Source organism: Rana temporaria, chromosome 5 (assembly GCF_905171775.1).
Source record: "Rana temporaria chromosome 5, aRanTem1.1, whole genome shotgun sequence".
NCBI classification, from domain to species: domain Eukaryota; kingdom Metazoa; phylum Chordata; class Amphibia; order Anura; family Ranidae; genus Rana; species Rana temporaria.
This window is the reverse complement of record NC_053493.1, coordinates 79,704,922-79,732,590: the sequence shown is the minus strand read 5'-3', so window position 1 is coordinate 79,732,590 and position 27,669 is coordinate 79,704,922. Positions and strand designations below refer to the sequence as shown.

Genomic DNA, 27,669 nt, shown 5'->3' with positions numbered 1-27,669 from the left:
AAGGTCTATTCTCTTCTTTTCTGTGTAATTGTGACACTTGTTTTTCATTTCCTTTTACTTTACAGATGGCAAAACCACCAGGCCCAAGGACATTTTATAAAAGCACGCATTATTTGGAGGAATATATATGTTCCAAGAAATTCTCCTTTATGTAGATGTAGAGAAGGGTTCCTCCCTATTGGCTGCTGTAAATCCCATTACTTTCCCTTGGCTACAATTTCTGTTCTACCTTGAGTCAATAATCTGTGTGCGCTGGACTTATCATTTGCTTTGAACTAAGACAACCAGGCCAACCTGAATTATTTGCAGCAAATTACTAGTTACCGGGATAGCAGAGCCGGTGTGTCCCTAATGTTCTGGCAGTAGCTACAGACTGCAGTTCAGCTTTCAAAACTTAATTGGTGGCTGATATTGAACTTAACTGTGCTTTGTTACAAGACATAGACGGAGATGTCTGGGTGCTGTGGCTGCATGCAGCAGTTCCCTCTGTGGGAACAAATGCTAAAGGCGTATAAATATATGAGCGAGATTTTATCTGTGACTCACACTTACAAGGATCCTGCTGACGGCAACAGGAAGCTAAGCAAAATGGATATCAGCCGTCTCGAAGAACAATACTACGGCATAAAACAAAAGCAAAAGTTACAGACGCACATAATTGTGTTTAAAGCAGGTACGTAGCATGAAAAGCTTTCTCTTTGAAGTTCAGTACCAGAGTATTGTATTGTGTTAGCCAACAATTAATGCAGAAAGTTTGTCGTTAATAAAGCCTAAAGAAGGGAACTTGCATCAAAAACATGCATATTTAATTAGGTTAAGTTAGGCAAAAAAAGGGGCATAATCTCAACTTCAAACTTTTTATTTTGAAGTTCACAGAAGTTTTTTTTGCTGATGATTTTAGGTTTTAAGCAAGACAGAAATCCAGCAGCTGTTAAGGATCTACACACCTGCCCATTCACGTGTATCTTTTATTCTGTATGGTATGCGTCAATAATTCAAAGTTAATCTAGATCAGTGGTGGTCAACTATCCTGTTATAGGGAGGTCCTCAAGTGTGGTCCCTATCATCGCCAAAGGGCTGCACATAAAATTCAGTATCATGTTCATAATCTTTGACTATACAGGCATACCCCACTTTTAAGTACACAATGTGGTTTATTTACTATAGCCGGAGAGCAGGGCTGTCTTAATGAGAGGGCACACCTGGGCACTGCCCAGGGGCCCCAGTTTAATGGGGGGCCCCTGCACATTTCCAAAAGCAGCTGTCCTTGAGCCCACACTGTCCTGAAATTGGGGGACCCATGATAGCACTGAGAGTGATAGATGCAAAGGGGAGGCAGTCTGCCTCCTACCTACATAATGTCTGTTTACCTGCACTGTCATCATTGTAGGGGCCCCAGAGCATTACTTTGCCCAGGGGCCCATGATGCTATTAAGACAGCCCTGCCGGAGAGTGCAAAATCAGGCTCACTTCTGCATAGTAACCAATGAGCTTCTAACCCCGGCTTGTTCAATTAAGCCTGTTAATAAAAACTGGAAGCTCATTGGTTTCTATGCAGAAGTGAGCCTGATTTTGAACTCTCCAGCGATAGTAAATAAACCCCATTGTGTACTTAAAAGTGGGGTATGCCTATATAGTCAAAGATTATGAACATGATACAAGAGATTTTCAGAGATACCGGAGGTGGTCCTAGGCCTCGTACACACGACCGAGTTTCTCGGCAAAAACCAGCAAGAAACTTGCTGGGAGATATTTTTTTGCCGAGGAAACCGGTCGTGTGTACATTTTCGTCGAGGAAACTGTCGAGAAACTCGACGAGCCAAAAATAAAGCATGTTCTCTATTTCCTTGACGGGAATGGAGAAAATTGGCTTGTCGAGTTTCTCGACGGCTTCACAAGGAACTTGACGAGCAAAACGATGTGTTTTGCCCGTCGAGTTTCTCGGTCGTGTGTACGAGGCCATAGACCATTGACAGTGATGGTCATAGACTTTGGATATGCTGCAGGAGACTTTCAAAAACGGAGAACACTTTATAGGAGTTGTTGAAGACTGGGGACATGATTCAGGAGACAGTTATAGACTGGAGACGTATTACATAAGACTGCTTGAGATCTTTGTTATAACAGAGCAACACAGATTAGTATCGGCAGGGGTCCCAGCGCAAAAAGTGCCAAAGGACAGCAAGCCGTTTTTTGGACTGTAAAAGGCTGAACAGTTCTACAATTATTTTTCATCCACATGGATCACATTTTTATTGCTGTCTAAATATGGCATTTATTAAACAATGCAATGCCTGTCCATAATACAAAAAAAATAATAAAAAAGCGCAATTTACAGGTAATCACATCACCAATCAATATAGAATTATCTATTTTAAAAACCATTAGAAAATTAATATTTATTGTGAAAAATAAATATATGACAAAAAATGCAAATTTTACAGCCTTTAAATTTTAGAAACATGCCTATGTATGCAGTAGCCGGTGTGTGTGTGTGTGTGTGTGTGATAGCCCTGGACTAGTAGAAGTGGGATATTGGTACATTTGGACTTGACCCAGAATAAGTACTACTTCAAGGTTCAGACAAACTGTGAATGAGTGGTGTTGGTTAACTCGCAAACTAAGGTTTATTATGCCAACTAAAAATGCCTGGATTGTTGGCGTTTGCCATTTGGTACAGCTACAATGTGGCTAACTATATGTCTGCTTTTTTAGACTGCACCAAACAGCATAATCTAATAGCAGAATAGTTTTCAGCTACTGAACTTCAGAATGTCTGTATGCCCTAAAATATTGGGCAATAGTACAAAAGTACAGCTGAAAACAACCTGCGGATCCTGTCAGACTGGTATGATAAGCTTGTGACTTTAAATGCATTATAAAGTTTCAAACTTCCAGCTGTTTTCAATAGCTTTTCATTCATCTCTTTATAAAATTGTAACTCTAGTTTGTCATTTTTTAAACTTTCCATTGCTTCTTTTAATCTATATCCTGCACTAGAAAACACAGTTGGAAGACGATTGGTTGCTATAGGCAACATCTCTGCTTTGATTTCATTTGTATTATTTTTTTTACTGCCATAATTGAATCTCTTCCCTGCTAATTACTATCAATTTGGTAGTAAATATAATGAAGTACATTGCTATTACTTTGTACTGCTAAAGTAACAAGGAGAAACTAACAGATGTTTTGTTTAAAAAGTATAACTTTTAAAAATCAAATTTTTTGAACGTCATTGACAAAAAAAAATCAGCGTGAGAGTTTATGTGTATGGGTTTTATCAGAGATGCAGCTTGGCATGCTACTAGGCTAATGGCGGCCATCTTGGTGCTTCCGGGACTTTTCCCGTCATCTCACAATGAACAGACATTGGGGTTGATTTAGTAAAGGCTGTCCACTTTGCAAGTGAATTTGTCCCAGAGCTTAGTAAATTTGGTGAAATTTCACATTGCAAAAAAATTAACACGTTAAAATAAACATAACCAATCTTCTGAAGTAACTTCTGAAATACGAATTGATTGGGAACAAAAAATATACAAAACAAATCCAAATATATGAAACAAATGTGAATATACAAAGCGAATTTCAAATTGACAAAACAAATTCCGAATGTGTCTCTCTCGTGTTCTCATTCAGCTTCCTGCTCCCTTCTCCGCTCTTCTCTGTCTCCCTCTTTGCATGGGGCAATGTAGGAAAGGGCAGAGCTGCGGGGGGCTGTGTAATATTCAGAGGGGGCTGTGTAATATGCAGAGGGTGTCAGTAGGGGGGGGCTGTGTAATATGCAGGGGGGCTGTATAATATACACGGGGACTGTGTAATATGCAGAGGGTGTCAGTAGGGGGGGGCTGTGTAATATGCAGGGGGGCTGTAAAATATGCACAGGGACTGTGTAATATGCAGAGGGTGTCAGTAGGGGGGCTGTGTAATATGCAGGAGGGGCTGTGTAATATGCACAGAGGGATGTATTGTAAATGGGTCCAGAGGTACAGGGACTGTGTAATGTAAAGGGGTCCAGAGGTACAGGGGCTGTGTAATGTAAAGGGGTCCAAAGGTGCAGGGCAGTGTAATGTAAAGGGGTCCAGATTATTATCTTCATTTATTAGCAGGTGAATGTGCCCCCCCCCCCCTTCCCGATGCATCCACATACATTTAATCCGGCCCTTAGTGGAAAAAGGTTGCTGACCCCAGGCTTAAATTGATGGACAAAAAAAATAAACATTTATTGGATATGTTGTCGGCTATAGCCGCCGACTGTATCACTCCGCCGGCCCCCCCGGCGTTACACATCATTGGTTTGATTGACAGCAGCGGGAGCCAATGGCTACACTGCTATCAATCATCCAATGAATGAGCCGAGACTAGCCGAAAAGCCTGGTCGAAAAGCCTGCTCGTTCACAACGCAAGACTTTCAAGTAAATTGGGGTCTGGGGGGCCGGAAAACATCAGATGTTTTTTCACCTTAATGCATAGAATGCATTAACCACTTAAGGACCGCCTCCTGCACATATATGTCGGCAGAATGGCACGGCTGGGCACAGGCACGTACATGTACGTTGCCTTTAGGAGCCCAGACATGGGTCGCCGACGCGCGCATGCGACCCGGTCCAAAGCTCCGCTGCCGCAGGACCCGTGGACCCAATCACTGCCAGTGTCCCGTGATCGGTCACAGGAGCTGAAGAACAGGGAGAGGTGTGTGTAAACACACCTTCCCCGTTCTTCACAGTGGCAGTGTCATTGATCGTCTGTTCCCTGATATAGGGAAAGACGATCAATGATGTCACACATCCAGCCCCGCCCCCTACAGTTAGAAACACATATGAGGCCACACTTAACCCCTAGTGGTTAACTTCTAAACTGCAATTGTCATTTTTACAGTAATCAGTTCATTTTTATAGCACTTTTTGCTGTGAAAATGACAATGGTCCCAAAAATGTGTCAAAATTGTCCGATGTGTCCACCATAATGTCGCAGTCTCTAATAAAATCGCTGATTGCCGCCATTAGTAGTAAAAAATAAATATTAATAAAAATGCCATAAAACTATCCCCTATTTTGTGAACGCTATACATTTTGCGCAAACCAATCGTTAAACGCTTATTGCGATTTTTTTTATACCAAAAATAGGTAGAAGAATACGCATCGGCCTAAACTGAGGAAAAAAATAAATTTATATATTTTTTTGGGGAAAAATAAAGCCCGCGAGGTGATCAAATACCACCAAAAGAAAGCTCTATTTGTGGGAAAAAAAGTATGCCAATTTTGTTTGGGAGCCACGTCGCCACGTCGCACGACCGCGTTTTAATTGTCAGTTAAAGCGACGCAGTGCTGAATCGCAAAAAGGGGCAAGGTCCTTAACCTGCATATTGGTCCGGGTCTTAAGTGGTTAAGGTGAAAAAAGATGAACCTTTACAACCCCTTTAAGGCCTCTTTCACATGGAGCAGAATCTTCCGCCGATTCCCTGCTGAGCAGAGCAGACGAATGACAGGTACGTGTTTGCTCCGTTTATGCAGAGCAGACACGGACACAGACCGCTTTGCTGTATGGGTGGTCAGGTTTAAATTCCTTTTAGGCCTCGTACACACGACCGTTTTCCTCGACAGAATCCATCAAGAAACTTGGTGGCAGAGCTTTTTTGCAGAGGAAAACGGTTGTGTGTATGTTTTTCATGGAGAAAACTGTTGTAGAACTCGACGAGAAAAAAAGAGAACAAGTTCTCTTTTTCCTCAACGGGAGTCTCAATTTCCTCGTCGTGTTTCTCGTCGGGCTGGTTTACGATGAGAAACACGATCATGTATATGCTAAGAAACCTGCGCATGCTCGGAATAAACGGGAGCGCACCTTTGGTAAAAGTAGCATTCGTAATGGAGATAGCACATTTGTCACGCTGTAACAGACTGAAAAGTGCAAATCGTCTCTCACCAAACTTTTACTTAACACGCAGTAATATGAGATTAGCAAAAGCAGCCCCAAGGGTTGTGCCAGTGGAATGGAACTTCCCCTTTATAGTGCCGTTGTATGTGTTGTACGTCACCGCGTTTGAGAACGACAAGATTTTGTCTTGACAGTGTGTACGCAAAGAAAGCTTGTCAAGTTTCTCGACAAGCCTGACAAGGAACTCGTCGAGGAAAATGATGTTTCATTTACGACGAGTTCCTTGAGTCGTGTATGCGAGGCCTTACACCGACTGCCTCCAATCCAATCCACCTAGACAGAGGCTAACGGATCCCCTTCCATTTTTTTAAGCAGACCAGATTAGATAAGAGATAGTTGGTTGTAAATGGAAACAAGTCTGTTTACACCTGTCGGTCCATAGGAATACATGGACCATCTGATCAGGTCTGCCTAAAAAACTGACAGGCGGACCAGATCGGCTTGCCTGTGTGAAAGGGGCCTAAGAGCCTATTCACACCAGACGCAGTGGGATGCATTTTTGACTGCACTCCAACTGCATAGAAAGTCCAAAATCCCGCTTATCCCATAAGCATAGTTTACACTATTTCACAGTGAAAAAAGTTGAATTTTTTCTGCACTGTAGATGCACACAAACGCAGGAAAATGCACAAAGAATGCACCACAACGCAGTGAAGTGCACATAAAACAAATACAGATGGTGCAGCGCTCAAAGAAAATAATAAAAGATGAATAAAAAGTCCATAAAATCGCAGTACACCTCCAGTGAGTGCCAATGTAGACAGACAGATGACTGTGCAGGTAACTTCACACGTGCTAGACACACATCCACCACCACATAAAATGGCCTCTCACCTCACCACCTGGACTCTTTGATTATGGAGGGTCAAATGCGCTTTATGTGTAAATATCAGCAAATCCAGCAGTAGTAGAGACGTCACAGAGAAACCTATAGGTCATCCCAGGTCATGTAATAAACAAATGCTAAAACATAGTGCTCTCCGTTTGGATAAACAATTTAATCGTAATAAAAGATTAAAAACACTCAAAATGGGCACCACGATTGGTGCCGATGTATACAGTGTGTATATTGAGCAAAGTGATAGCCGCGGGTGACGTCACGACGCTCCTTCTGTACGCGTTACGTCCTCTATGGGCGGGGACTCCTTCAGCGGTGAAGATAAAAGCCTAAACAAGAGAAAATAAAACGAAGGAAATGCAAGCTTAGGAAAAATGGACCGCAAAGGTACATAAAAACGTGCGTCAAATGCACATCATTGTGTATGAAAAAACATGCAGTAAACAGACAATTTCTGGTGTGAATGGGCCCTAAAGGAAGCCTGTTTTGAGAGAAGCTGCCATTGCTAATCTCTGCTTATGAAAATGCTTGTTTATGCTGATTCTATTGCTCCAATACTTCAAATCACTGATGTGGAAGAAGTATGCATACAAGAGCTTGAAACATTCCTCTAACTTTCCTTAATATTAGGGCTGTGCAAATTAACTTTTAATTAATCGATTCATCTTTAATTTTTTTGATCGATCAAAATCTTTTTGATCAATTAAAATTCTTTTGATTGGTACTCACCTCTCCGCCGGCTTCTGGGCCTTCAGGAAGTTCCATCGGAGATCCAGTAACGTCACGGACACCGGCGGGGCTTGCCGTGTCCATCTGAAGCGCCCAGAGGCGATTCAGTTTGCATGTGCAGCGCTATCACTCACTCACTCTCTGAAGGGCTCCTTTGATGTGCCTTCATATCTGCATGCGGCGGGACCTTACTATCTGCCACACGCAAGGGCTGTTACACTTCCCTCTATCACTTCCCTCTATCAACCTGGGATTCTACAACCATCCACTGGGAGTTGTGATAGTTCCCTTCATGGGACATCTACATGCCGATGGACTGATGTTAACCTCTCCTCATCTGGATTCAGCAGTGGTATCGTTGTACACATTTTTATACCAATATCATACTTAGCTACATGTTTTTATGACTGCTTTTGGTATCGTTTGGTATTACTCGCACCATTTTTACAGTTTATGTAGCTACATCGATTTTATCTCCAGTGCAATATTTATTTTGTTACCTACTTGAAGACTATAAAAGTTTTAATGCTATTCCCATCGAGCGCTGCCTTTGTGTGTTTTTTGTATCCTGCTATCCATTTTTCCAGTGGTTGGTAGCTGCACTGGGAATCAGCCTGCAAGGAGATCAGCTAAAAGTAGTTGGATCTGTATGTGCGTTATAATTAATCGAAATTAGTCGATTAATCGACTAAAAAAAAAAAACGATTAATCGAACAGAAAAATTTTGATCAGTAACAGCCCTACTTTATACACATCGCTGTAATGGTTAGATACATTATACTCTCCTCTTAGTTTTTAATGATGGACCTGCTGGGTAGGCAGAGTGGTAAGGCCATGAATGACAGAATGTATAGACCAAAACTCAATAATTAAATGAGGAAACCAGGGTAATCTGCTAATTCTTCTTGTCAGACTCCCAATCTATGTACAGCTTTTATCAAAGAAGTTTAGGAGCTCCTCCTATGAGGATAAGGACACATTAAGAAGTTAGAACAACATTCCAACATTAAAAGCTTTAGTTTAATTGAACTTTTCCTATAGCAAGCAAAACATAAAACAAATCTAAATAACATAATCTAGATTTTCCAGCGAATGTAGTCAAATCCTAATAAAACTCCCTTCCCTTAAATCCTTCTTAACTTGTATGTAAATGGAAACAATTAAAGTGGAACTAACTCTAACTATTCATTAAAATGTTCCCTCTCCCCATCCTCCTGCCTGTCCTGCATACCCTGTACGAAAAAAGAGGTATGTATTTACCTTTTTTTTTATCTGGACTGCACTGATTAGAACGGTGCTATAGCCGTTTACCAGAGGTTCAGGCCCCGTACACACGACCAGTTTCCTCGGCAGAATTCAGCTTCCGACCGAGTTTCTGGCTGAATTCTGCCGAGGAAACTGGTCGTGTGTACACTTTCGGCCGAGGAAGCCGACGAGGAGCTCGACGAGGAAATAGAGAACATGTTCTCTATTTCCTCGTTGTTCTATGGGAGCTCTCGTCCCGCCGAGCTCCTCGGCGGCTTCAGTGCTGAACTGGCCGAGGAACTCGATGTGTTTGGCACGTCGAGTTCCTCGGCCGTGTGTACGGGGCCTCAGACTTAGCCTTTATTCACACGGGGCATACATAGCCATACGCCCATGGAGGGCCGTGTTTACCTGCACAGGAAGACACAGAATGTATTCTGGATGGACATCCCTGTGCAGGTAATCACAGCCCTACACAGACAGTTATGTGTGTCCCATGTGAATGAGGGCCCTGGATGGATGCTTTCAACTTCTAAACATTTTTGGGGTTTTTGAACAGCTGCCCTTCCAAACAGTCCCTGGTTTCCCCCTGGAGTCATCTAGAAGTGAAATATGGTGTCATAATATCTAAAAAGGATGTGGATGTGTGTAAACTGGAGGAACCTTCTTATTGCATTAAAGTGGAGTTCCACCTAAAAATGGAACTTCCGCTTAACCCACTCCTCACCCCCTTACATGCCACATTTGGCATGTAATTTTTTTTGGGGGGGAGTGGGGGCTTCAGGAGAAGGGGACTTCCTGTCCCACTTCCTCCTTCCGCCAAGATCTGGAAAGGCGATTAGCTTAATCGCCTTTTCACAGCCCCTCCTGTAGGCGAGCGCCTGTCCAATCGGACGGCGCCCCGCCGCTCGCGCATGCGCACTGCCGCTCGCGCATGCGCAGTGGGTGCCCGGCCTTGAAGCCGAAAGCTGTCACTGCCGGGTGCCCACACTAAGAATGAAGACGCTGGCCGGCAAGGGGGGGTGAGGAGTGGAGCCCCGGCCGGCGCGTCGCTGGAGCCGTGGAGCAGGTAAGTGTCTGTTTATTAAAAGCCAGTAGCTACACTTTTTGTAGCTGCTGACTTTTAATAAACTTAAAAAAAAGGTGGAAAACCCCTTTAAAAAGCGGTACAACTAAAAATGCTGATGTACTACTTCTTACGCATTTCACACTAAAGAGCGATTAGTTATAGAGTACCAATTATCCTTCAGCCTCTAACACTGTATGACTAAAGCTGGCCATAGATGAGTCAAATTTGGATTAGTGGGGTCAAATGGACAATCGTTTTCTACCGCAGTGACAGGAAAATTCGAAGGATGGAAAATCTTTCTTAAAGGGGTTGTAAAGGATAATTATTTTTTTTTTTTTAAACAAACATGTTTTACTTACCTCCACTGTGCAGCTCGTTTTGCATACAGTGGCCCCCATCCTGGTCTTCTGGGGGTCCCTCGGCGGCTGTCTCGGCTCCTCCCCGCAAGAACTAATCCCCTTCATGGGAGATCTCTTCCATGGGGGATAGTTCTTGCGGGCGTGCTCCCGTGATACAGCCGGCGGCTATAGCCGCTCACTGTATCACTTGCCCCCCCCCCCCCCCGGCGCGCTGCATCATTGGATGTGATTGACAGCTGCGCGGGCCAATGGCTGCGCTTCCATTAATCCATCCACTCTAGCCAATCAACGGCCAGACTGTGTTGAGAAGAGGAGGCGAGCACAGCAGGTGAACGGGCTCAGGTAAGTAAAACGGGGGGCTGGGGGGACCGTAACTGTCAGATGTTTTTCACCTTAATGCATAGGATGCATTAAGGTGAAAAAACATTAAAACCACTTTAAGTGAACAGATTTCTAACAGTGTATGTGTTTTTTTGTTAATTAAAGTCCATTTATTTCAAAATCAAATGTTAAAAGCAATTGAAATCTTTTGAATGACAAACAAATGTTCTCAGAATTTTCGTACAATTTTTCCTGAGACTTTTCCTAATTTTCGAAGTTCTATACATCTTAAGCCTCATATACACAACCGAGAAACTCGACGGGTGAAACACATCGTTTTGCTCGTCGAGTTCCTTGTTAGGCTGTCGAGGAAAAAGAAGACATGCTCTCTTTTTGGCTCGACGAGATCCTCGACAGTTTCCTCGTCGAAAAGTGTACACACGACCGGTTTCCTCAGCAAAAAAAAAAAAACAGCAAGTTTCTTGCTGGTTTTTGCCGAGAAACTTGGTCGTGTGTATGAGGCTTAAGGCCATCTTTAGGACTTTTTAGTGTGAAAGGCATGAAAGGTCTGTTAGCATTTCTATTTGTACCATGATTAATGCAATTGAGGATTCATGCAATGTATGCTGGATGTGCCATTAACTACCGTATATACTCGAGTATAAGCCAAGTTTTTCAGCCCTTTTTTTAGGGCTGGAAATATCCCTCTCGGCTTATACTCGAGTCAGTGTACCTTGGGCGTCCAATTTTTAAAACTTGTGGCTTCCTCCTAGTCTTCCGTGATAGGCATTTAACACTGTGTTCAGTGTTCCGCCTATCACGGACGTTCTTTCATTCTCGGACTCAGTTTCCCAGCAGACACTGTGTTCAGTGTTCCGCCTATCACGGACCTTCTCTTGTCCGAGGATGAAAGAATTGGCGAAACACTGAACACAGTGTCTGCTGGGAAATTGAGTCCGAGAATGAAAGAACGTCCGTGATAGGCGGAACACTGAACACAGTCTCAAACGCCTATCACGGAACGGGACGGGACCAGGAGGAAGCCACGAGTTTTAAAAAATGGATGCCCACAGCGCAGCCTGTCAAGAATTTCAGGTACGCTGTGGGCACAGTGAGGTAATGGGCACAGTGAGTATGGGCACAGTGAGGATGGGCACAATGAGGTAATGGGCACAGTGAGGTTGCAATGGGCACAGTGAGGCATGCAAATGGGCATTGTTGACCCTCTTTTCCGCTTACTGTGGCTGCTGCATTCTCACTTTAGGCTTATACTCGAGTCAATACGTTTTCCCATTTTTTTGTGGTAAAATTACAGTAGGTGCCTCGGCTTATACTCGGGTCGGCTTATACTCGAGTATATACAGTACATTCTTTTTTTTATATTACTGCTGAACCGCAACAAGTTGGATATGTACCAAGCTTTTAATGCTTTGATGCAGGCAAGTGTTCATCTTCAGGGAGCTGTATGAACTAGTACAGTATACATGAAATCCATTGGCACAGTTTGCTCACTGTAATGTAGTCTATGAGTGAGCCATTAAATGAAAAGTAAATTGTTATTTCACCAATCCAATAATACACTGAGGCCTCGTACACACGACCAGTTTCCTCGGCAGAATTCAGCTTCCGACCGAGTTTCTGGCTGAATTCTGCCGAGGAAACTGGTCGTGTGTACACTTTCGGCCGAGGAAGCCGACGAGGAGCTCGACGAGGAAATAGAGAACATGTTCTCTATTTCCTCGTTGTTCTATGGGAGCTCTCGTCCCGCCGAGCTCCTCGGCGGCTTCAGTGCTGAACTAGCCGAGGAACTCGATGTGTTTGGCACGTCGAGTTCCTCGGCTGTGTGTACGAGGCTTCACATGGGTTCCATCCTTGCTGACAATGCAGGAGTGATTGGTTGCTATTGCAGAATAGTGGTACAAGTAAAACCTTGGTTTGAGAGTAACTTGGTTTGAGAGCGTTTTGCAAGGCAAGCTAAATTTTTTAATACATTTTGACTTGATATACAAGCGATGTCTTGATATAAGAGTAGCGTCATGTCACAACTGAGTATAAAAGAAAAGAGAGGCGCCTCTAAGTGTAGCAATATGGTCACATTTAATGAAGGTACAACATTTAGAAACTCACATGGTTGATGATTAAAAGAGGCACATCTAAGTATGCAGGCATCTGGGCTAAATCTGTCCACATAGACCGTCCTCCTCACCGGCATTGATGTCGTCCCTTCCACAAGCGGTTCAAGCCTCGCTTTCAGATAGTTCTACTGCAGGGTAGTCTTCCCGGTCACGATTGTAGACTGACAGCGGTGAGAGCCGGCGGTGAGGACGGTCTGTGTGGACAGCTTTACCCCGGATGCCTGCATACTTAGATGTGCCGCTTTTATTCATCAACCATGTGAGTTGCTAAATGTTGTGCCTAATAAATGTAACCATATTGCTACACTTAGAGGCGCCTCTCTTCTCTTTTATACTCTGGAGCTCCTGCTGTATTTTGCTTCTAATCCCCTTGTGGATGGACATTTTATGGGTACACAACTTATCATATTGTTATAATCTTTTTATATTGACTATAAACTTAAAGGGGTTGTAAAGGTTAATTTTTTATTTTCTAAATAGGTTCCTTTAAGCTAGTGCATTGTTGGTTCACTTACCTTTTCCTTCGATTTCCCTTTTAAATGTTTTTTTTTTTCATTGTTTTGTTTTTCGTCTGAATTTCTCATTTCCTGTTCCTCCTCAGTAAACTGTTCTGGCTGACTAACCCCCAGACAGAACAGCTCGGATGATGGGTGGCAAGCTTACTGAGGAGAAACAGGAAGTGAGAAATTCAGACAAAGAAAAAAAACATTTAGAAGGGAAATCGAAAGAAAAGGTAAGTGAACCAACAATGCACTAGCTTAAAGGAACCTATTTAGAAAATAAAAAACAAACCTTTACAACCCCTTGAAGGACTTATGAATAAATGGTTGTGGAACAAATCATTTGAGTTTCCATTATTTCTTATGGAAAATTTTGCTTTGATATACAAATGCTTTGGACTACAAGCATGTTCCTGGAACAAATTATGCTCGCAATTCAAGGTTTTACTGTATAGCAGTTTATACCTGGAAGGGTGGAGTACTCGTAGTATCCGAAGACTGGTAAAGTGATGTGGTTTAAAGCGGAGGTTCACCCTAAATGTTAACTTCATATGAGTAAGATCAGCAGCCCTAATACATATAGAATCCATGTTTTTTTTTTCCGTATGTCAATCTTTACCTTGATACAGAAGCATTTATTGTAGCTTCCGGGTATCGTTCCCCGCGGGAGTGGGCGTGTCGTTTGTTTTCCCTGGCGGCCCAGTGTGTTGTGGGTGCTGAGAGTGATGTGTCTAGATTCCCAGGAGACGATCTGTACTATGCTATCCGCTACCAGGAAGTCTTTGCTTGTGGGCTTCACAATGCCCACAAGCAAGATGGGAAACGCCAGGATGAAATTTTAAAACGTCTTCTTTCTTATGGCAAACGAAGGAAAATGAGTTAGAAAGTGAGGGCCAGATTCACAGAATAAGTACGCCGGAGTATCTGCTGATACTCCGGCGTACTTTCAAATTTGCCGCGTTGTATCTTAATTTGTAATTCACAAACAAGATACGACGGCATTTGGCTAAGATCCGACAGGCTTACGGCTTCATACGCCTTTGGATCTTAGGATGCAATACTTCGGCCGGCGCTGGGTGGAGTTCGCGTCGTTTTCCAGCGTCGGGTATGCAAATTAGCTTTTACGGCGATCCACGAAGGTACGCTCGTTCGTTACGTCGTCGCTAGTCGGCTTTTCGCGTCGCAAAGTTACGGCTGCTATTGAGGTGGTGTAACAATAGACAGCCCATGTTAAAGTATGGCCGTCGTTCCCGCATCGAATTTCAAATTTTTTTTTTTGCGTAAGTCGTCCGTGAATACGAAAGTACGTCACCATTCAAAACATTACATCGTGCAACGTCATTTCGCGCAAAGCACGGCGGGAAATTTCAAAACGGAGCATGCGCAGTACGTTCGGCGCGGGAACGCGCCTAATTTAAATGGTCCCCGCCCCATTTGAATTAGGCGGGCTTGCGCTGGACGCCTTTACGTTACTCCGCCGCAAGTTTACACACAAGTGCTTTGTGAATCAAGCACTTACGAGGAAAACTTGCGGCGGAGTAACGTAAAGGACATACGTTACGCCGCCGCAATTCTTTATGAATCTGGCCCTGAGTGTTTCAATGACATGTGTGTTACTATGCATTGCACATTAAACTAAAAAAACGAGAAACCGCGGAACCTCCGCTTTAAAGATACAGGCTGTCAGAAAGGTAAGTATAGTGTGTATATCACATATCATTTTTATAATTTTTTTTGTCGTTTTTCCTCAATCCCATCATTCAATCTTTCTGAATTAGACCAGCGTTTGAAGGTTTGTTTTGGCAAAGAATTAAATGCGACTTTCAATCCAGCTCACACATTTAAGTATAATTCCAGGTCTAATCTTGGTCACAACTTCCATGTATTGAAATATATCCTAATCTCTCAGGTGTGGCTTGTGTTATCTTATATAAGCAAATGGAGTCAGAATTATAAACTGTGTGCCCAGCGTGAGGACGGTTTTTGCCGGGTAACAATGAAAACTATAAAAACATATAATCTAAGGCTTATATTTAGTTTAGATCCCCTTATTATATAGCATTGTTTATACACTTATGTTCACATTACATCAGTATAGCACAAAACGTAAAGACTTTATAATCTACTCAAATGTTTCTTGAATTGTTTAATTATGCTTTAAAACCTAATTAAAGTTAAAAAAAAGCATGCACATACAGTACATTGAATTTTGAGCAGAAAACCTTAAAGCGGAGTTCCACCCAAAAATGGAACTTCCACTTTAAGTGAAGGTGACCCCCTGACATGCCACATTTGGTATGTCCTTTTTTGAGGCATCCAGCTCCCACTTCCTCCCGGGGCTCCGCGGCGCCGGAAGGAAGCTCACCTCTCCCCCTCCCTCCCTGCAATCTTCTGGGACACGTCACAGGTCCCAGAAGATTACCTGGCCAATCACAACGCACGGCTTGCATGCATGTGCAGTGCATGCCCGGCTGTAAAGCCACAGCCGGGCGCCCACAGTCAGAATTCTGGCACCACGGAGAGGAAGGGGAAAGGAGCGGGGCTTTGTTTGTCCTCATTGCTGGACCGTGGGACAGGTGAGTGTCTGATTATTAAAAGTCAGCAGCTACACATTTTGTAGCTGCTGACTTTTATATGGGTGGAACTCTACTTTAACCACTTGCTTACTGGGCACATATACCCCCTTCCTGCCCAGGTGAAATTTCAACTTTCAGCACTGTCGCGCTTTGAATGACATTTGCTGGGTCGTGCGACGTGGCTCCCAAACAAAATGTATGTCCTTTTTTTCCCACAAATAGAGCTTTCATTTGGTGGTATTTGATCACCTCTGCGGTTTTTATTTTTTGCGATTATAAACAAAAGTAGAGCGACAATTGTGAAAAAAAAAAAATTACTTTTTGCTATAATAAATATCCAATTAAAAAAAAAAACTTTTTTTCTCAGTTTAGTCCGATACGTAATTTTCTACATATTTTTGGTAAAAAAAAAAAAAAATCGCAATAAGCATATAGTGATTGGTTTGCGCAAAAGTTATAGGGCCAAATCCTCAGCCAGGCGGCGTAACTTAACTTTCAGCAGTTAAGTTACACTGACTTAAAGTTTTTACCTAAGTGCCTGATCCACAAAGCACTTACGTAAAAATTTCAAGCCGTGTAAGTTAAGTGCCGCCGTCGTAAGGCGTTCCTCCTCTCCGGGGGGCGTTTACAATTTAAATGAGGCGCGCTCCCGCGCCGGCCGTACTGCGCATGCGTGTGACGTCATTTTCCCGACGTGCATCGCGCGAACGTAATTGACGCCGGGCGGCTTTGTGGATTGCGACGGGACACTAAAGTTGCGACGGGTGAAAAAAAAGACGCGCCGCGAAAACAAATAATTTAAAAAAAAAATTGACAGCGTCGCTCAGCATGCATTCCTGAGAGGGAGAACTCCATGCCACTTTTCAAAGAAAAAACCGGCATGGGTTCCCCCCCCAGGAGCATACCAGGCCCTTAGGTCTGGTATGGGTTGTAAGGAGACCCCCCACGCCGAAAAATCGACGTAGGGGGTCCCCCTACAATCCATACCAGACCCGTATCCAAAGCACGCTACCCGGCCGGTCAGGAAGGGAGTGGGGACGAGCGAGCGCCCCCCCCCCCTCCTGAGCCGTGCCAGGCCGCATGCCCTCAACATGGGGGGTTGGGTGCTCTGGGGCAGGGGGGCGCACTGCGGGCCCCCCCACCCCAGAGCACCCTGTCCCCATGTTGATGAGGACAGGACCTCTTCCCGACAACCCTTGCCGTTGGTTGTCGGGGTATGCGGGCGGGGACTTATCGGAATCTGGGAGTCCCCTTTAATAAGGGGGCCCCCAGATACCGGCCCCCCACCCTAAGTGAATGGATATGGGGTACATCGTACCCCTATCCATTCACCTGTAGGCAAAAAGTAAAAGTTAATAAACACACAACACAAGGCTTTTTAAAATAATTTATTATTCTGCTCCGGATGCCCCCCCTGTCTTCGTTATTAGCTCAATTACCAGGGGGGGCTTCTTCTTCCACTCTCCGGGGGGCTTCTTCCATTCTCCGGGGGTCTTCTCCGCTCTCCGGGGGGGGTTTCTTCTTCCGCTCTCCGGGGGGGGCTTCTCCGGACTCCGGGGGGCTTCTTCCATCTTCTCCCCTCTTCCGCTGTTGACTCGGCGAACCCCGGTTCTTCTCCAGATGTCCGGTGCCTTGTTCTTCAGCGCCGGCTGCCTGCTATGTTTGTGTGTTAGCTCAATTAGTAACAGGCAGCCGGCGCGGTCTTCTGTGACGTCAGGGTCTTCTGTTCTTCTCCCCTCTTCCGATGTTGACTCGTCGCCTCTTGTCGCTGTAATGATGGAAGCGCGCCTTGCATCCCATTTATATAGGCATCACCGTCCCATCATGCTCCGGTAGGTACCCACGTGGTGGGTGCACGTGGGTAGGCACCCACCACGTTAGAAACACTATTTCTAACTGTTTCTAACTGTGGGGGGAGGGGAGTGACTGGGGGAGGTCACCAATGGTTATCCCTATATACAGGGGACACACCATCGGTCTCCTCTCCCTGACAGGACGTGGAGCTCTGTGTTTACACACAGAGCTCCACGTCCCTGTCTCTGTGACTGCAGATCGCGGGTGCCTGGCGGACATCGCGGCCACCAGGCACGTGCATCGGCACCCGAGTGACGCGGCTGGAGGCCGGAGGCCCTATATAGACGGCCTCCCGGCAATTAAGATCCACATTGCGGCCGTGAAAAGTCGTCGGGCAGATGGGAAGTGGTTAAAGTGAAACTAAACCCATCACGATTTAACAGTTCCAAACAAACAGTTACATTCTGGCACAAGCTGGGAATGTAACTGTCCTTTTTCCTTGTGCTCTCAACCAAACAACCGCTGGGACGACCGTCAGACTTTTGGCCGACGTTTTTTGGCAGTTTTCATATGGGAAAAACTGCGATGGAGCATACACACGGCCGGGATTCCCGACCAAAGCTCCATTGCAGTTTTCCTGTCGGGGAAAACCTCTCGTGTGTACGGGGGAAAGACAGACCGAGCTGGTTGTCGGCTTTCCCGGCGGTAAAAAGTCCGCCGGGAAGCGCGATCGTGTGTATGAGGCAAAAGACTTTATTTGATTCATTACAGCCCCCTAAGTTTTGTCCACTCCCCCTTCACTGGCTCCTCATCCTTTAGCTCAATGCGTCACTTTGTTCCTATTGTTTTCCACTCTGGCCTATCTCTGTATGCCAACTTCAAGTTGGTTTTAACTACCTCCAGTTTCTGTATCTACGAACGTTAATTATTTTTGAAATTGTTGCAGCCATACTGACACATTGGTGAAATTGGCTCTTATTTGAACTACCTGAATCTATCACACATGTGGGATCTGTTAACAGGACTGTCCAAGGCTTTCAAAGAATTAGGTGCAGGACTTTCTAATGTGCTGATATCGCCCGAAGAATGTCACAAATGTTTTATTGAATCGCGGCAAGTGTTTTTTTATAGAATTTAATTTTATCAGAATTTGCTTTGAAGTTGAATTCTCAAACAAGTTTAGTGCTTGCTTCAGTTCTTCTTTTATCATATAGAGATGTGACATTTATCTCCAGATAGAATTTGATAGACTTTGTCAATAGTTAGTTTTCAAGCTGTCCCCCACATTTGATTCCAGAGATAAACTTTACAGATATGAATGGAATCAATATTGATTCAGAAATGCGAAGATAAATAACTCCTTATCTTGGTTGATTTACTGGCTAGGAGAAAGTATTATGGATAAGTGCATGAAAAAACATCTGACCTAATTAACAAAAATCACACCATAAAAAAAGAGATCGGCGCTAATAAGAATGTGTTTATCAAATCCCCTAGGGTTATTGGAGTCCCTTGTCCAGAGCTGCTAGAGAAAATAATCCTTGGGTGGATGAAGCATCAATGAACATGTAAGGCCTCGTACACACGGCCGTTTTCCTCCACAGAATCCATCAAGAAACTTGGTGGCAGAGCTTTTTTGCCGAGGAAAACGGTCGTTTGTATGTTTTTCGTGGAACTCGACGAGAAAAAAAGAAAACAAGTTCTCTTTTTCCTCGTCGGGAGTCTCAATTTCCTTGTCGTGTTTCTCGTCGGGCTGGTTTACAACAAGAAACACGTTCGTGTGTATGCTTAGAAACCCGCACATGCTCAGAATAAAGTATGAGACGGGAGCGCACCTTCGGTAAAAGTAGCGTTCGTAATGGAGATAGCACATTCGTCACGCTGTAACAGACTGAAAAGCGCGAATCGTCTCTCACCAAACTTTTACTTAACATGCAGTAACATGAGATTAGCAAAAGCAGCCCCAAGGGTGGCGCCAGTGGAATAGAACTTCCCCTTTATAGTGCCGTCGTACGTGCTGTACGTCACCGCGTTTGAGAACGACGAGATTTGGTCTTGACAGTGTGTACGCAAAGAAAGCTTGTCGACAAGCCTGACAAGAAACTCGTTGAGGAAAACGATGTTTCATTTACGACAAGTTCCTCGGTCGTGTGTACGAGGTCTATGAGTTTAATGAAAGTGCTTTGGACATGCAACTGTATAATAAAGGCATGGTGGAGTATAAACAACCAGCTTTCATGAAATGTAAAACCATTTATTAGAAGTAATAAGTTAAAAAAGGCAATAACACAGTTGAATTGTGGAGGACTTCATACCATTTCTATTCAACAACAATGTGTATCTCTCGAAACGAAACGCGAAACGCATTGTCACTGTGATCGTTGGACAGGCAGATGCGAGGAGTATATTCCTCTCCCCTACTCAGCCCTCCAGTTGTGATGTCATCTCCTGGTGCCAGGCTGCAATGTTTCAGTGTTCCGGCCTCTTCTGCAGGCAGTCGTTTCTGGCGCGAGGTATGACGTCCCCTCAGTCAGCTCCCCAGTGACCGTAATCAGATTATGCTCTTCATCCTGCACTGGACCAGCTTGGTTGCCACAAGCAGTATCACTGGAGCCTCCTTGCCTTTCAGAGCAGACCAACAACAATTGGCTTTTACATCCTGCCCTACCAGCCCCACGATCGCTGGTACATCTCCAACCATAGGCAAGTAGGCTCCCTCAACCAGGGGTTTTCTCTCAGGAGAGGATCTCACAGAGAGATACATACACACAATGTTGTTGAATGGAAATAGTATGAAGTCCTCCACATTTCACCTGTATTATTCCTTTTTTTGACTTTGCTTCTAATAAATGGTTTTACATTTCATGGAAGTTGGTTGTTTATACTCCATCGTGCCTCCATCGTGCCTATATTATACAGTTACATGTTCTAAGTGCTTTTAGCTTTATGGACAATGTATACAGATATCATTGCTCTTAGTCACCTTGCTGACACCTGTAGTACCAAATCAATGGGAAACCGCGGTAATACAGAGACGCATTGTGGGCGGTATTAACCCTTTTCCGGCCGCTAGCAGCCGAATATCGCAGCAAATACGACGGTATAGCGGCGCTAAAAATCTCGCCACTATACCGTCACCGCATCTCCACTGAAAGGGGCCTAAGTGGTTAAAGGAACAGGATATCTTTTTTTTTTTTGAGGTTAACGAACGCTTTAAGTGGCTCCCCCGGGGTAGCGCTACACATGTCTTTACATGTAGCTTGGCCCCTTAGTTCCAGTGAAAATTCTTAAGGCATCAGCATACCAAGACATTTTGGACAATTTCATGCTCCCAACTTTGTGAGAACAGTTTGGGGATGACCCCTTCCTGTTCCAACATGACTGCGCACCAGTGCGCAATGCAATGTCCATAAGCCCCCATTCACACCTAGCCGTTTTGTCGCCTGTAGTGTGACGCCGCTGCCGCCAGAGGGATGATTTAACATTGCCCTCTATGGAGATGGTTCACATCTCCACGCCTGCCGCGTTAGCTGTTAGCTATGATTAAGCATTGAAAGGCAATGCGAAACGCGTCAGCTATTTTCCCCTCTGTTTGCTGAATGTATGCTGTGCATTTTTTCCATCAATAAAGAGCACATTTTTTGGAGTGCGGCTGTCCATCTCTTTTTGTCTATCCGCATCTCCACGCCTGCCGCCTGCCGCCTGAAAAAAGGTCCCGGACCTGTTTTTCAGGCGGCTTTCGGCGTTCGGCATAGGAGATGGGAACCATCTCCATAGAGGGACAATCTTGGGGCACATCTCGGCGGACAATCGCGGCGTTTTGTTGCCGCAAATCGCGGTACAAAACGCCGCTATTTGTCGCCGCAATTCGTGGGACAAAACGCCGCGAATTTGTCTGCCTAGATGTGAATGGAGCCTAAAGACATGGATGAGCAAGTTTGGGGTAGAGGAACTTGACTGGCCTGCACAGATTCCTGACCTCAAAATGATAGAACACCTTTGGGATGAATTAGAGCACAGACCTCACAAATGGCTTCTAGAAGAATGGTCAAACATTCTCATAGACACACTCCTAAACCTTGTGGACAGCCTTCCGAGAAGAGTTAAAGCTGCAAAGGGTGGGCCAACGCAATATTGAACCCTAAGGCTGCATTCACACCTTGGCGTACAAAATCGCGGCGTATTGTCCCGCGAATTGCGGCAACAAACTGCGGCGTTTTGTACCGCGATTTGCGGCGACAAAACGCTGCGATTGTGAATGCAGCCTTACCCCCTCTATGGAGATGGTTCACATCTCCTATGCCGAACGCCGAAAGCCGCCTGAAAAAAAGGTCCAGGACTTGATTTCAGGCGGCAGGCGTATGGCGTGGAGATGTGAACCATCTCCATAGAGGTGCATGTTAAATCATCCCTCCAGCGTCTCGGGGCTGCAGCGGCGTCGCGCTACAGGCGTATATACGCCTAGGTGTGAACGGGGGCTTAGGGCTAAGACTGGGATGCCATTAAAGTTCATGTGCGTGCAAAGGAAGGTGTCCCAATACTTTTGCTAATATAGTATATGTAGGACAGCTGATATAGAAGGTAAACAAATTATCTTTAATCCAGATACTGGATTCCCTCCAAAATGCAGAACTTCCTGCCACATGTACAAGGTTACTTCATTGAAATGTGCAGGTGCCAAGCAGTCTTGGTAAATACACTCCGTTAACCCTTACTATGTCCTTTTTTCGAAATGTCATTCTACTTTTTTATCATTGTTTTGTCAGTGTACACAACAGATTGTTCTTCTCATGTCTTGACATTTGCCTAGCCTAATGAAGTAATTGTGTATGAAACAAAACAACCTAGACCTGGAGTTTTATAATAATTCACTAAATATATGATAGGTAAAGTGCCAGCTGTTTAGTACAAGCAGTCACTATGCTTTGTACAAAAGGTTACTGATACCAATGTTTTTATAAAGATTACGTACCTGAGGTTATTGCTCTTTCTATAGCTCTACCTCCTCCATGTTCTTCACTCAAGAGTATGTTAACCCAACGTTTCATATTCCTGATATGTGCCTGCTGTATGAAAAAGTATCCTGTTCTCTTTGTAATGCCTTACTTTATGTGAAATCCCTGGTGTTCCTGCCATTCCCTCTGCTTTCCTATTAAAAACTTACCACACTAAGCAGGAGAGCACATCGTGGTCAGTCCTTTAGCTATGCTGGGAACTCAGCCTGCTCTCCTCCAATGATCAAACTTGTCCTAACAAGCCCCCCCCCCACACTACCAATCACTGGGAACATCAGTGTACTCCTGTATCTCCTCCCCCAGATCTTGTGCAGCTGAGAACAGAGGGAATGTGATCACTTGAGCTTCAGTCACTTCTTCTGTGGTGAGAAGGAGAAGGAGTATGAGGAGAAGGAGAAGGAGTATGAGGAGAAGGAGAAGGAGTAGGAGAAGGAGTATGAGGAGAAGGAGTATGAGGAGAAGGAGACAGAGTATGAGGAGACGGAGTATGAGGAGAAGGAGTATGAGGAGAAGGAGTATGAGGAGAAGGAGTATGAGGAGAAGGAGTATGAGGAGAAGGAGTATGAGGAGAAGGAGGAGAAGGAGAAGGAGTATGAGGAGAAGGAGTATAAGGAGAAGGAGTATAAGGAGAAGGAGTATGAGGAGAAGGAGAAGGAGTATGAGGAGAAGGAGTATGAGGAGAAGGAGAAGAAGGAGTATGAGGAGAAGGAGTATAAGGAGAAGGAGTATAAGGAGAAGGAGTATGAGGAGAAGGAGAAGGAGTATGAGGAGAAGGAGTATGAGGAGAAGGAGAATGAGGAGAAGGAGAAGGAGAATGAGGAGAATGAGTATGAGGAGAAGGAGTATGAGGAGAAGGAGAAGGAGAAGAAGGAGTATGAGGAGAAGGAGTATGAGGAGAAGGAGTATGAGGAGAAGGAGTAGGAGGAGAAGGAGAAGGAGGAGAAGGAGAAGGAGGAGAAGGAGACGGAGTATGAGGAGAAGGAGTATGAGGAGAAGGAGTATGAGGAGAAGGAGTATGAGGAGAAGGAGAAGGAGTATGAGGAGAAGGAGAATGAGGAGAAGGAGAATGAGGAGAAGGAGAAGGAGTATGAGGAGAAGGAGTATGAGGAGAAGGAGTATGAGGAGAAGGAGTATGAGGAGAAGGAGAAGAAGGAGTATGAGGAGAAGGAGGAGAAGGAGTATGAGGAGAAGGAGTATGAGGAGAAGGAGTATGAGGAGAAGGAGAAGGAGTATGAGGAGAAGGAGTATGAGGAGAAGGAGTATGAGGAGAAGGAGAATGAGGAGAAGGAGAATGAGGAGAAGGAGAATGAGTATGAGGAGAAGGAGAAGGAGAAGAAGGAGTATGAGGAGAAGGAGAAGGAGACGGAGTATGAGGAGAAGGAGTATGAGGAGAAGGAGTATGAGGAGAAGGAGTATGAGGAGGAGTATGAGTAGAAGGAGAAGGAGGAGAAGGAGTATGAGGAGAAGGAGTATGAGGAGAAGGAGTATGAGGAGAAGGAGAATGAGGAGAAGGAGAAGGAGTATGAGGAGAAGGAGTATGAGGAGAAGGAGAAGAAGGAGTATGAGGAGAAGGAGTATGAGGAGAAGGAGTATAAGGAGAAGGAGTATGAGGAGAAGGAGAAGGAGTATAAGGAGAAGGAGAAGGAGAATGAGGAGAAGGAGTATGAGGAGAAGGAGTATGAGGAGAAGGAGTATGAGGAGAAGGAGAAGAAGGAGTATGAGGAGAAGGAGTATGAGGAGAAGGAGTATAAGGAGAAGGAGTATGAGGAGAAGGAGTATGAGGAGAAGGAGTATGAGGAGAAGGAGTATGAGGAGAAGGAGAAGGAGGAGAAGGAGAAGGAGTATGAGGAGAAGGAGTATGAGGAGAAGGAGTATGAGGAGAAGGAGAAGGAGTATGAGGAGAAGGAGTATGAGGAGAAGGAGTATGAGGAGAAGGAGAAGGATTATGAGGAGAAGGAGAAGGATTATGAGGAGAAGGAGAAGGAGTATGAGGAGAAGGAGAAGGATTATGAGGAGAAGGAGAAGGATTATGAGGAGAAGGAGAAGGAGTATGAGGAGAAGGAGAAGGAGTAGGAGTATGAGGAGAAGGAGTATGAGGACTTTCAGATGTTTTTATTAGAGAGTTTTTGAGCATTTTTGGAAGTGTATTACAAGCATTTTAGATGTGTATTACAAGCATTTTACAGCTTCATGTGTTTTGGGTTAGCCAATAGAAAGCACAAGGGGGAGGAAATTAGGGGTGGAGAGCTGCTGTTTTATCAGAAAACACGTGGCAAAACACTCGTCAAATGCTCAAGTCATACATTTTCAGGTGTTTCTATTGCAGTCTATGGGGCAAAAAACGCTTGTAATCTGCCAAAAAGAAGCTCATGGACTTTTTTGAGCGACAGGTGTTTTGCTTTAGGCAACAGAACGCTCAGATGTGAACATGAAATGAGGGGGGTTTTGCTTGTTGAGCATTTTTGAGCTTTGAGCTACAAAACGCTCAAGTGTGAATGGAGCCTTATACTTGTTTCAGACTTGGAAAGGAGAGACCCCCATTATTTCAACATCCAATCATTTTATGAGAGGACTGGCTGAGTTTTAAACTCGATCAAAACATAGCAGACTTTATCGGCACAACACAAGGCGGTAATTTGGTAAAAGTACAAAGTCTTTATTACAAAAAAATAAAATCACATATAACAGACAAAAACACCATACTGACTGACAAGGTCAACAGATTCCCAAATAGACATAGAAGTTAGGAACTAATTGTATCAAAAACTGTGTAGACACTGAATTTGTAATGTGTAATGAATGATATCAATAAGTAGCATCCATGTCTTCTTGTCAACGCGTTTCGCAATTTTGATAGCTTCCTCAGGACATTTTGGGTAGGTGCTGGTAAACTCTGACACCACATATAGACAGGCTGCTCTATGGCTCTGTATAGCACAGAGGCATGAAATAACATGCAAAAACGAAACTAGATGCAAAAACGAAACTAGAAACTACAGGTACATTATATGATTGATTTTTATCTATTTTTAATCGTTTTTAAAAGGAATCAGTTAACTATTATGTCTCGATACCCTGTAAACAGTCATTTCAGCAAAATAAAAATATAATTTACAACTCCTTTAACCACTTCCCGACCGCCGCATGTATATGTACGTCCACAGAATGGCACGTACAGGCAAATGGGCATCCAGGTACGTCCTTGCCTTCTAGCGGGTGGGTGGTCCGCGGGGAGCGATCCGGGACGATGGCGCGGCTATTCGTTTATAGCCGCTCCGTCGCGATCGCTCCCCGGAGCTGAAGAACGGGGAGAGCCGTATGTAAACACGGCTTCCCCGTGCTTCACTGTGGCGGCGTATCGATCGAGTGATCCCTTTTATAGGGAGACTCGATGGATGACGTCAGTCCTACAGCCACACCCCCCTACAGTTGTAAACACACACTAGGTGAACACTAACTCCTACAGCGCCCCCTTGTGGTTAACTCCCAAACTGCAACTGTCATTTTCACAATAAACAATGCAATTTAAATGCATTTTTTGGTCCCAAAAATGTGTCAAAATTGTCCGAAGTGTCCGCCATAATGTCGCAGTTTACGAAAAAAAATCGCTGATCGCCAACATTAGTAGTAAAAAAAAAAATTAATAAAAATGCAATACAACTATCCCCTATTTTGTAAACGCTATCAATTTTGCGCAAACCAATCGATAAACACTTATTGCGATTTTTTTTACCAAAAATAGGTAGAAGAATACGTATCGCCTGAGGAAAAAAAATTTTTATAGACATGTTTTTGGGGGATATTTATTATAGCAAAAAGTAAAAAATATTGATTTTTTTTTCAAAATTGTCGCTCTATTTTTGTTTATAGCCCAAAAAATAAAAACTGCAGAGGTGATCAAATACCACCAAAAGAAAGCTCTATTTGTGGGAAAAAAAGGACGCCAATTTTGTTTGGGAGCCACGTCGCACGACCGCGCAATTGTTTGTTAAAGCGACGCAGTGCCGAATCGCAAAACCTGGCCTGGGCATTTAGCTACCTAAAGGTCCGGGGCTTAAGTGGTTAATTAAAAAAAAAAAAATACGGGTTTACATCCACTTTAAGTTTCATTATTGCTTTGAATTTTAAAATTATTATTAATAATCAGAGTTCTATAATAAGTTCTACAATAACAGATTTTCTTCCTTTCCAGGTGAAAATGAATTCATTCCAAAGGATACTACTCTGGACACCGTTCCTGTGAATAAGAGAGTTCAGCATCCCAAGGCATTTAAAGATCAGATCCATGTGAAAGAGGTTGCCCTAGAACTGATGGATAACAACTACCTGAAGGACAGGAATGGCACGTGGCACGCTCACCTGAACATCCACCGCATGGTGCAGATTGATTGTCATTACAATCTCAGTGAAAGGACAGCGGCACACAAGCAACACATTGATAAAAGTTTTTTGTTTAAGAGATTTCTGAGCTCTGACCATCAGCCAAGCAAAGACTCAGAAGAAGATGTTTCAGGAGAAACAGAAACGAGTGGATTGGCAAAGGACAACAAGCCTATCAATAGTCCATACAGGAAATCCTCCCTTCAACACCCAATCCCTATATCCTGGGGTCATCACTACGAGTTTCCTTCTTCTAAGCCTTCTTCCCCCACAGAGAAACTCTTCTTCTATCCCTTCCCTCAGAAGAAAAACCCACGTATATCCGAAACAGCAAGAAAGCTAGGTTTATATGTAGCACATTAAAGTAAATATTTGGAAGGCCACCAAAAAAAAAAATGATGTGACCATTTTATTCTAGCATGGACTTTACTCTTCAAGTCTGAATTATTGTTCTTGAACCAAACAATAAGCCTTTGTTGTGACGTTTAGCACTACCATATGTCCGAAGGAAATAGCTCGACTTGTAAAACTAAGGGCTTGTCTGCTCCAGTACATTTTTTATGTAGTTGTATTGAATTATGGCCAGTTTTGGGTGTTTTCAAAGCATCTCAGAATATCTCTTAGCTTTTTAAAATGGTAAAACCTCTATAACAGTATATCCTGCCACACCACTCATCATACATTAGAACAATAAAGCAGGGGTAGGCAGGGCTGTCTTAAAGATAGGGCACACCTGGGCACTGCCCAGGGGCCCCAACTGCATGGGGGCCCCTGCAC

General features: G+C 44.1%; 1 protein-coding gene across 1 annotated transcript; it reads left to right on the top strand.

Annotated features, from left to right (window-relative positions):
- LOC120940110 lies at window positions 1-27,669 on the top strand. The gene is made up of 2 exons (XM_040352752.1): window positions 1-673; window positions 26,705-27,669. Exons 1-2 carry the CDS (start codon window positions 451-453, stop codon window positions 27,253-27,255), a joined length of 774 nt encoding a protein of 257 aa, XP_040208686.1. The 5' UTR covers window positions 1-450; the 3' UTR covers window positions 27,256-27,669.

What these genes read in the sequence shown, in the direction of transcription:
- LOC120940110 (XM_040352752.1), top strand. Translation starts at nt 451, where the DNA reads ATGTCTGGGTGCTGTGGCTGCATGCAGCAGTTCCCTCTGTGGGAACAA. An exon ending in CATAATTGTGTTTAAAGCAG is followed by an intron (nt 674 to 26,704) that starts GTACGTAGCATG and finishes CTTCCTTTCCAG; the next exon opens with GTGAAAATGAATTCATTCCA.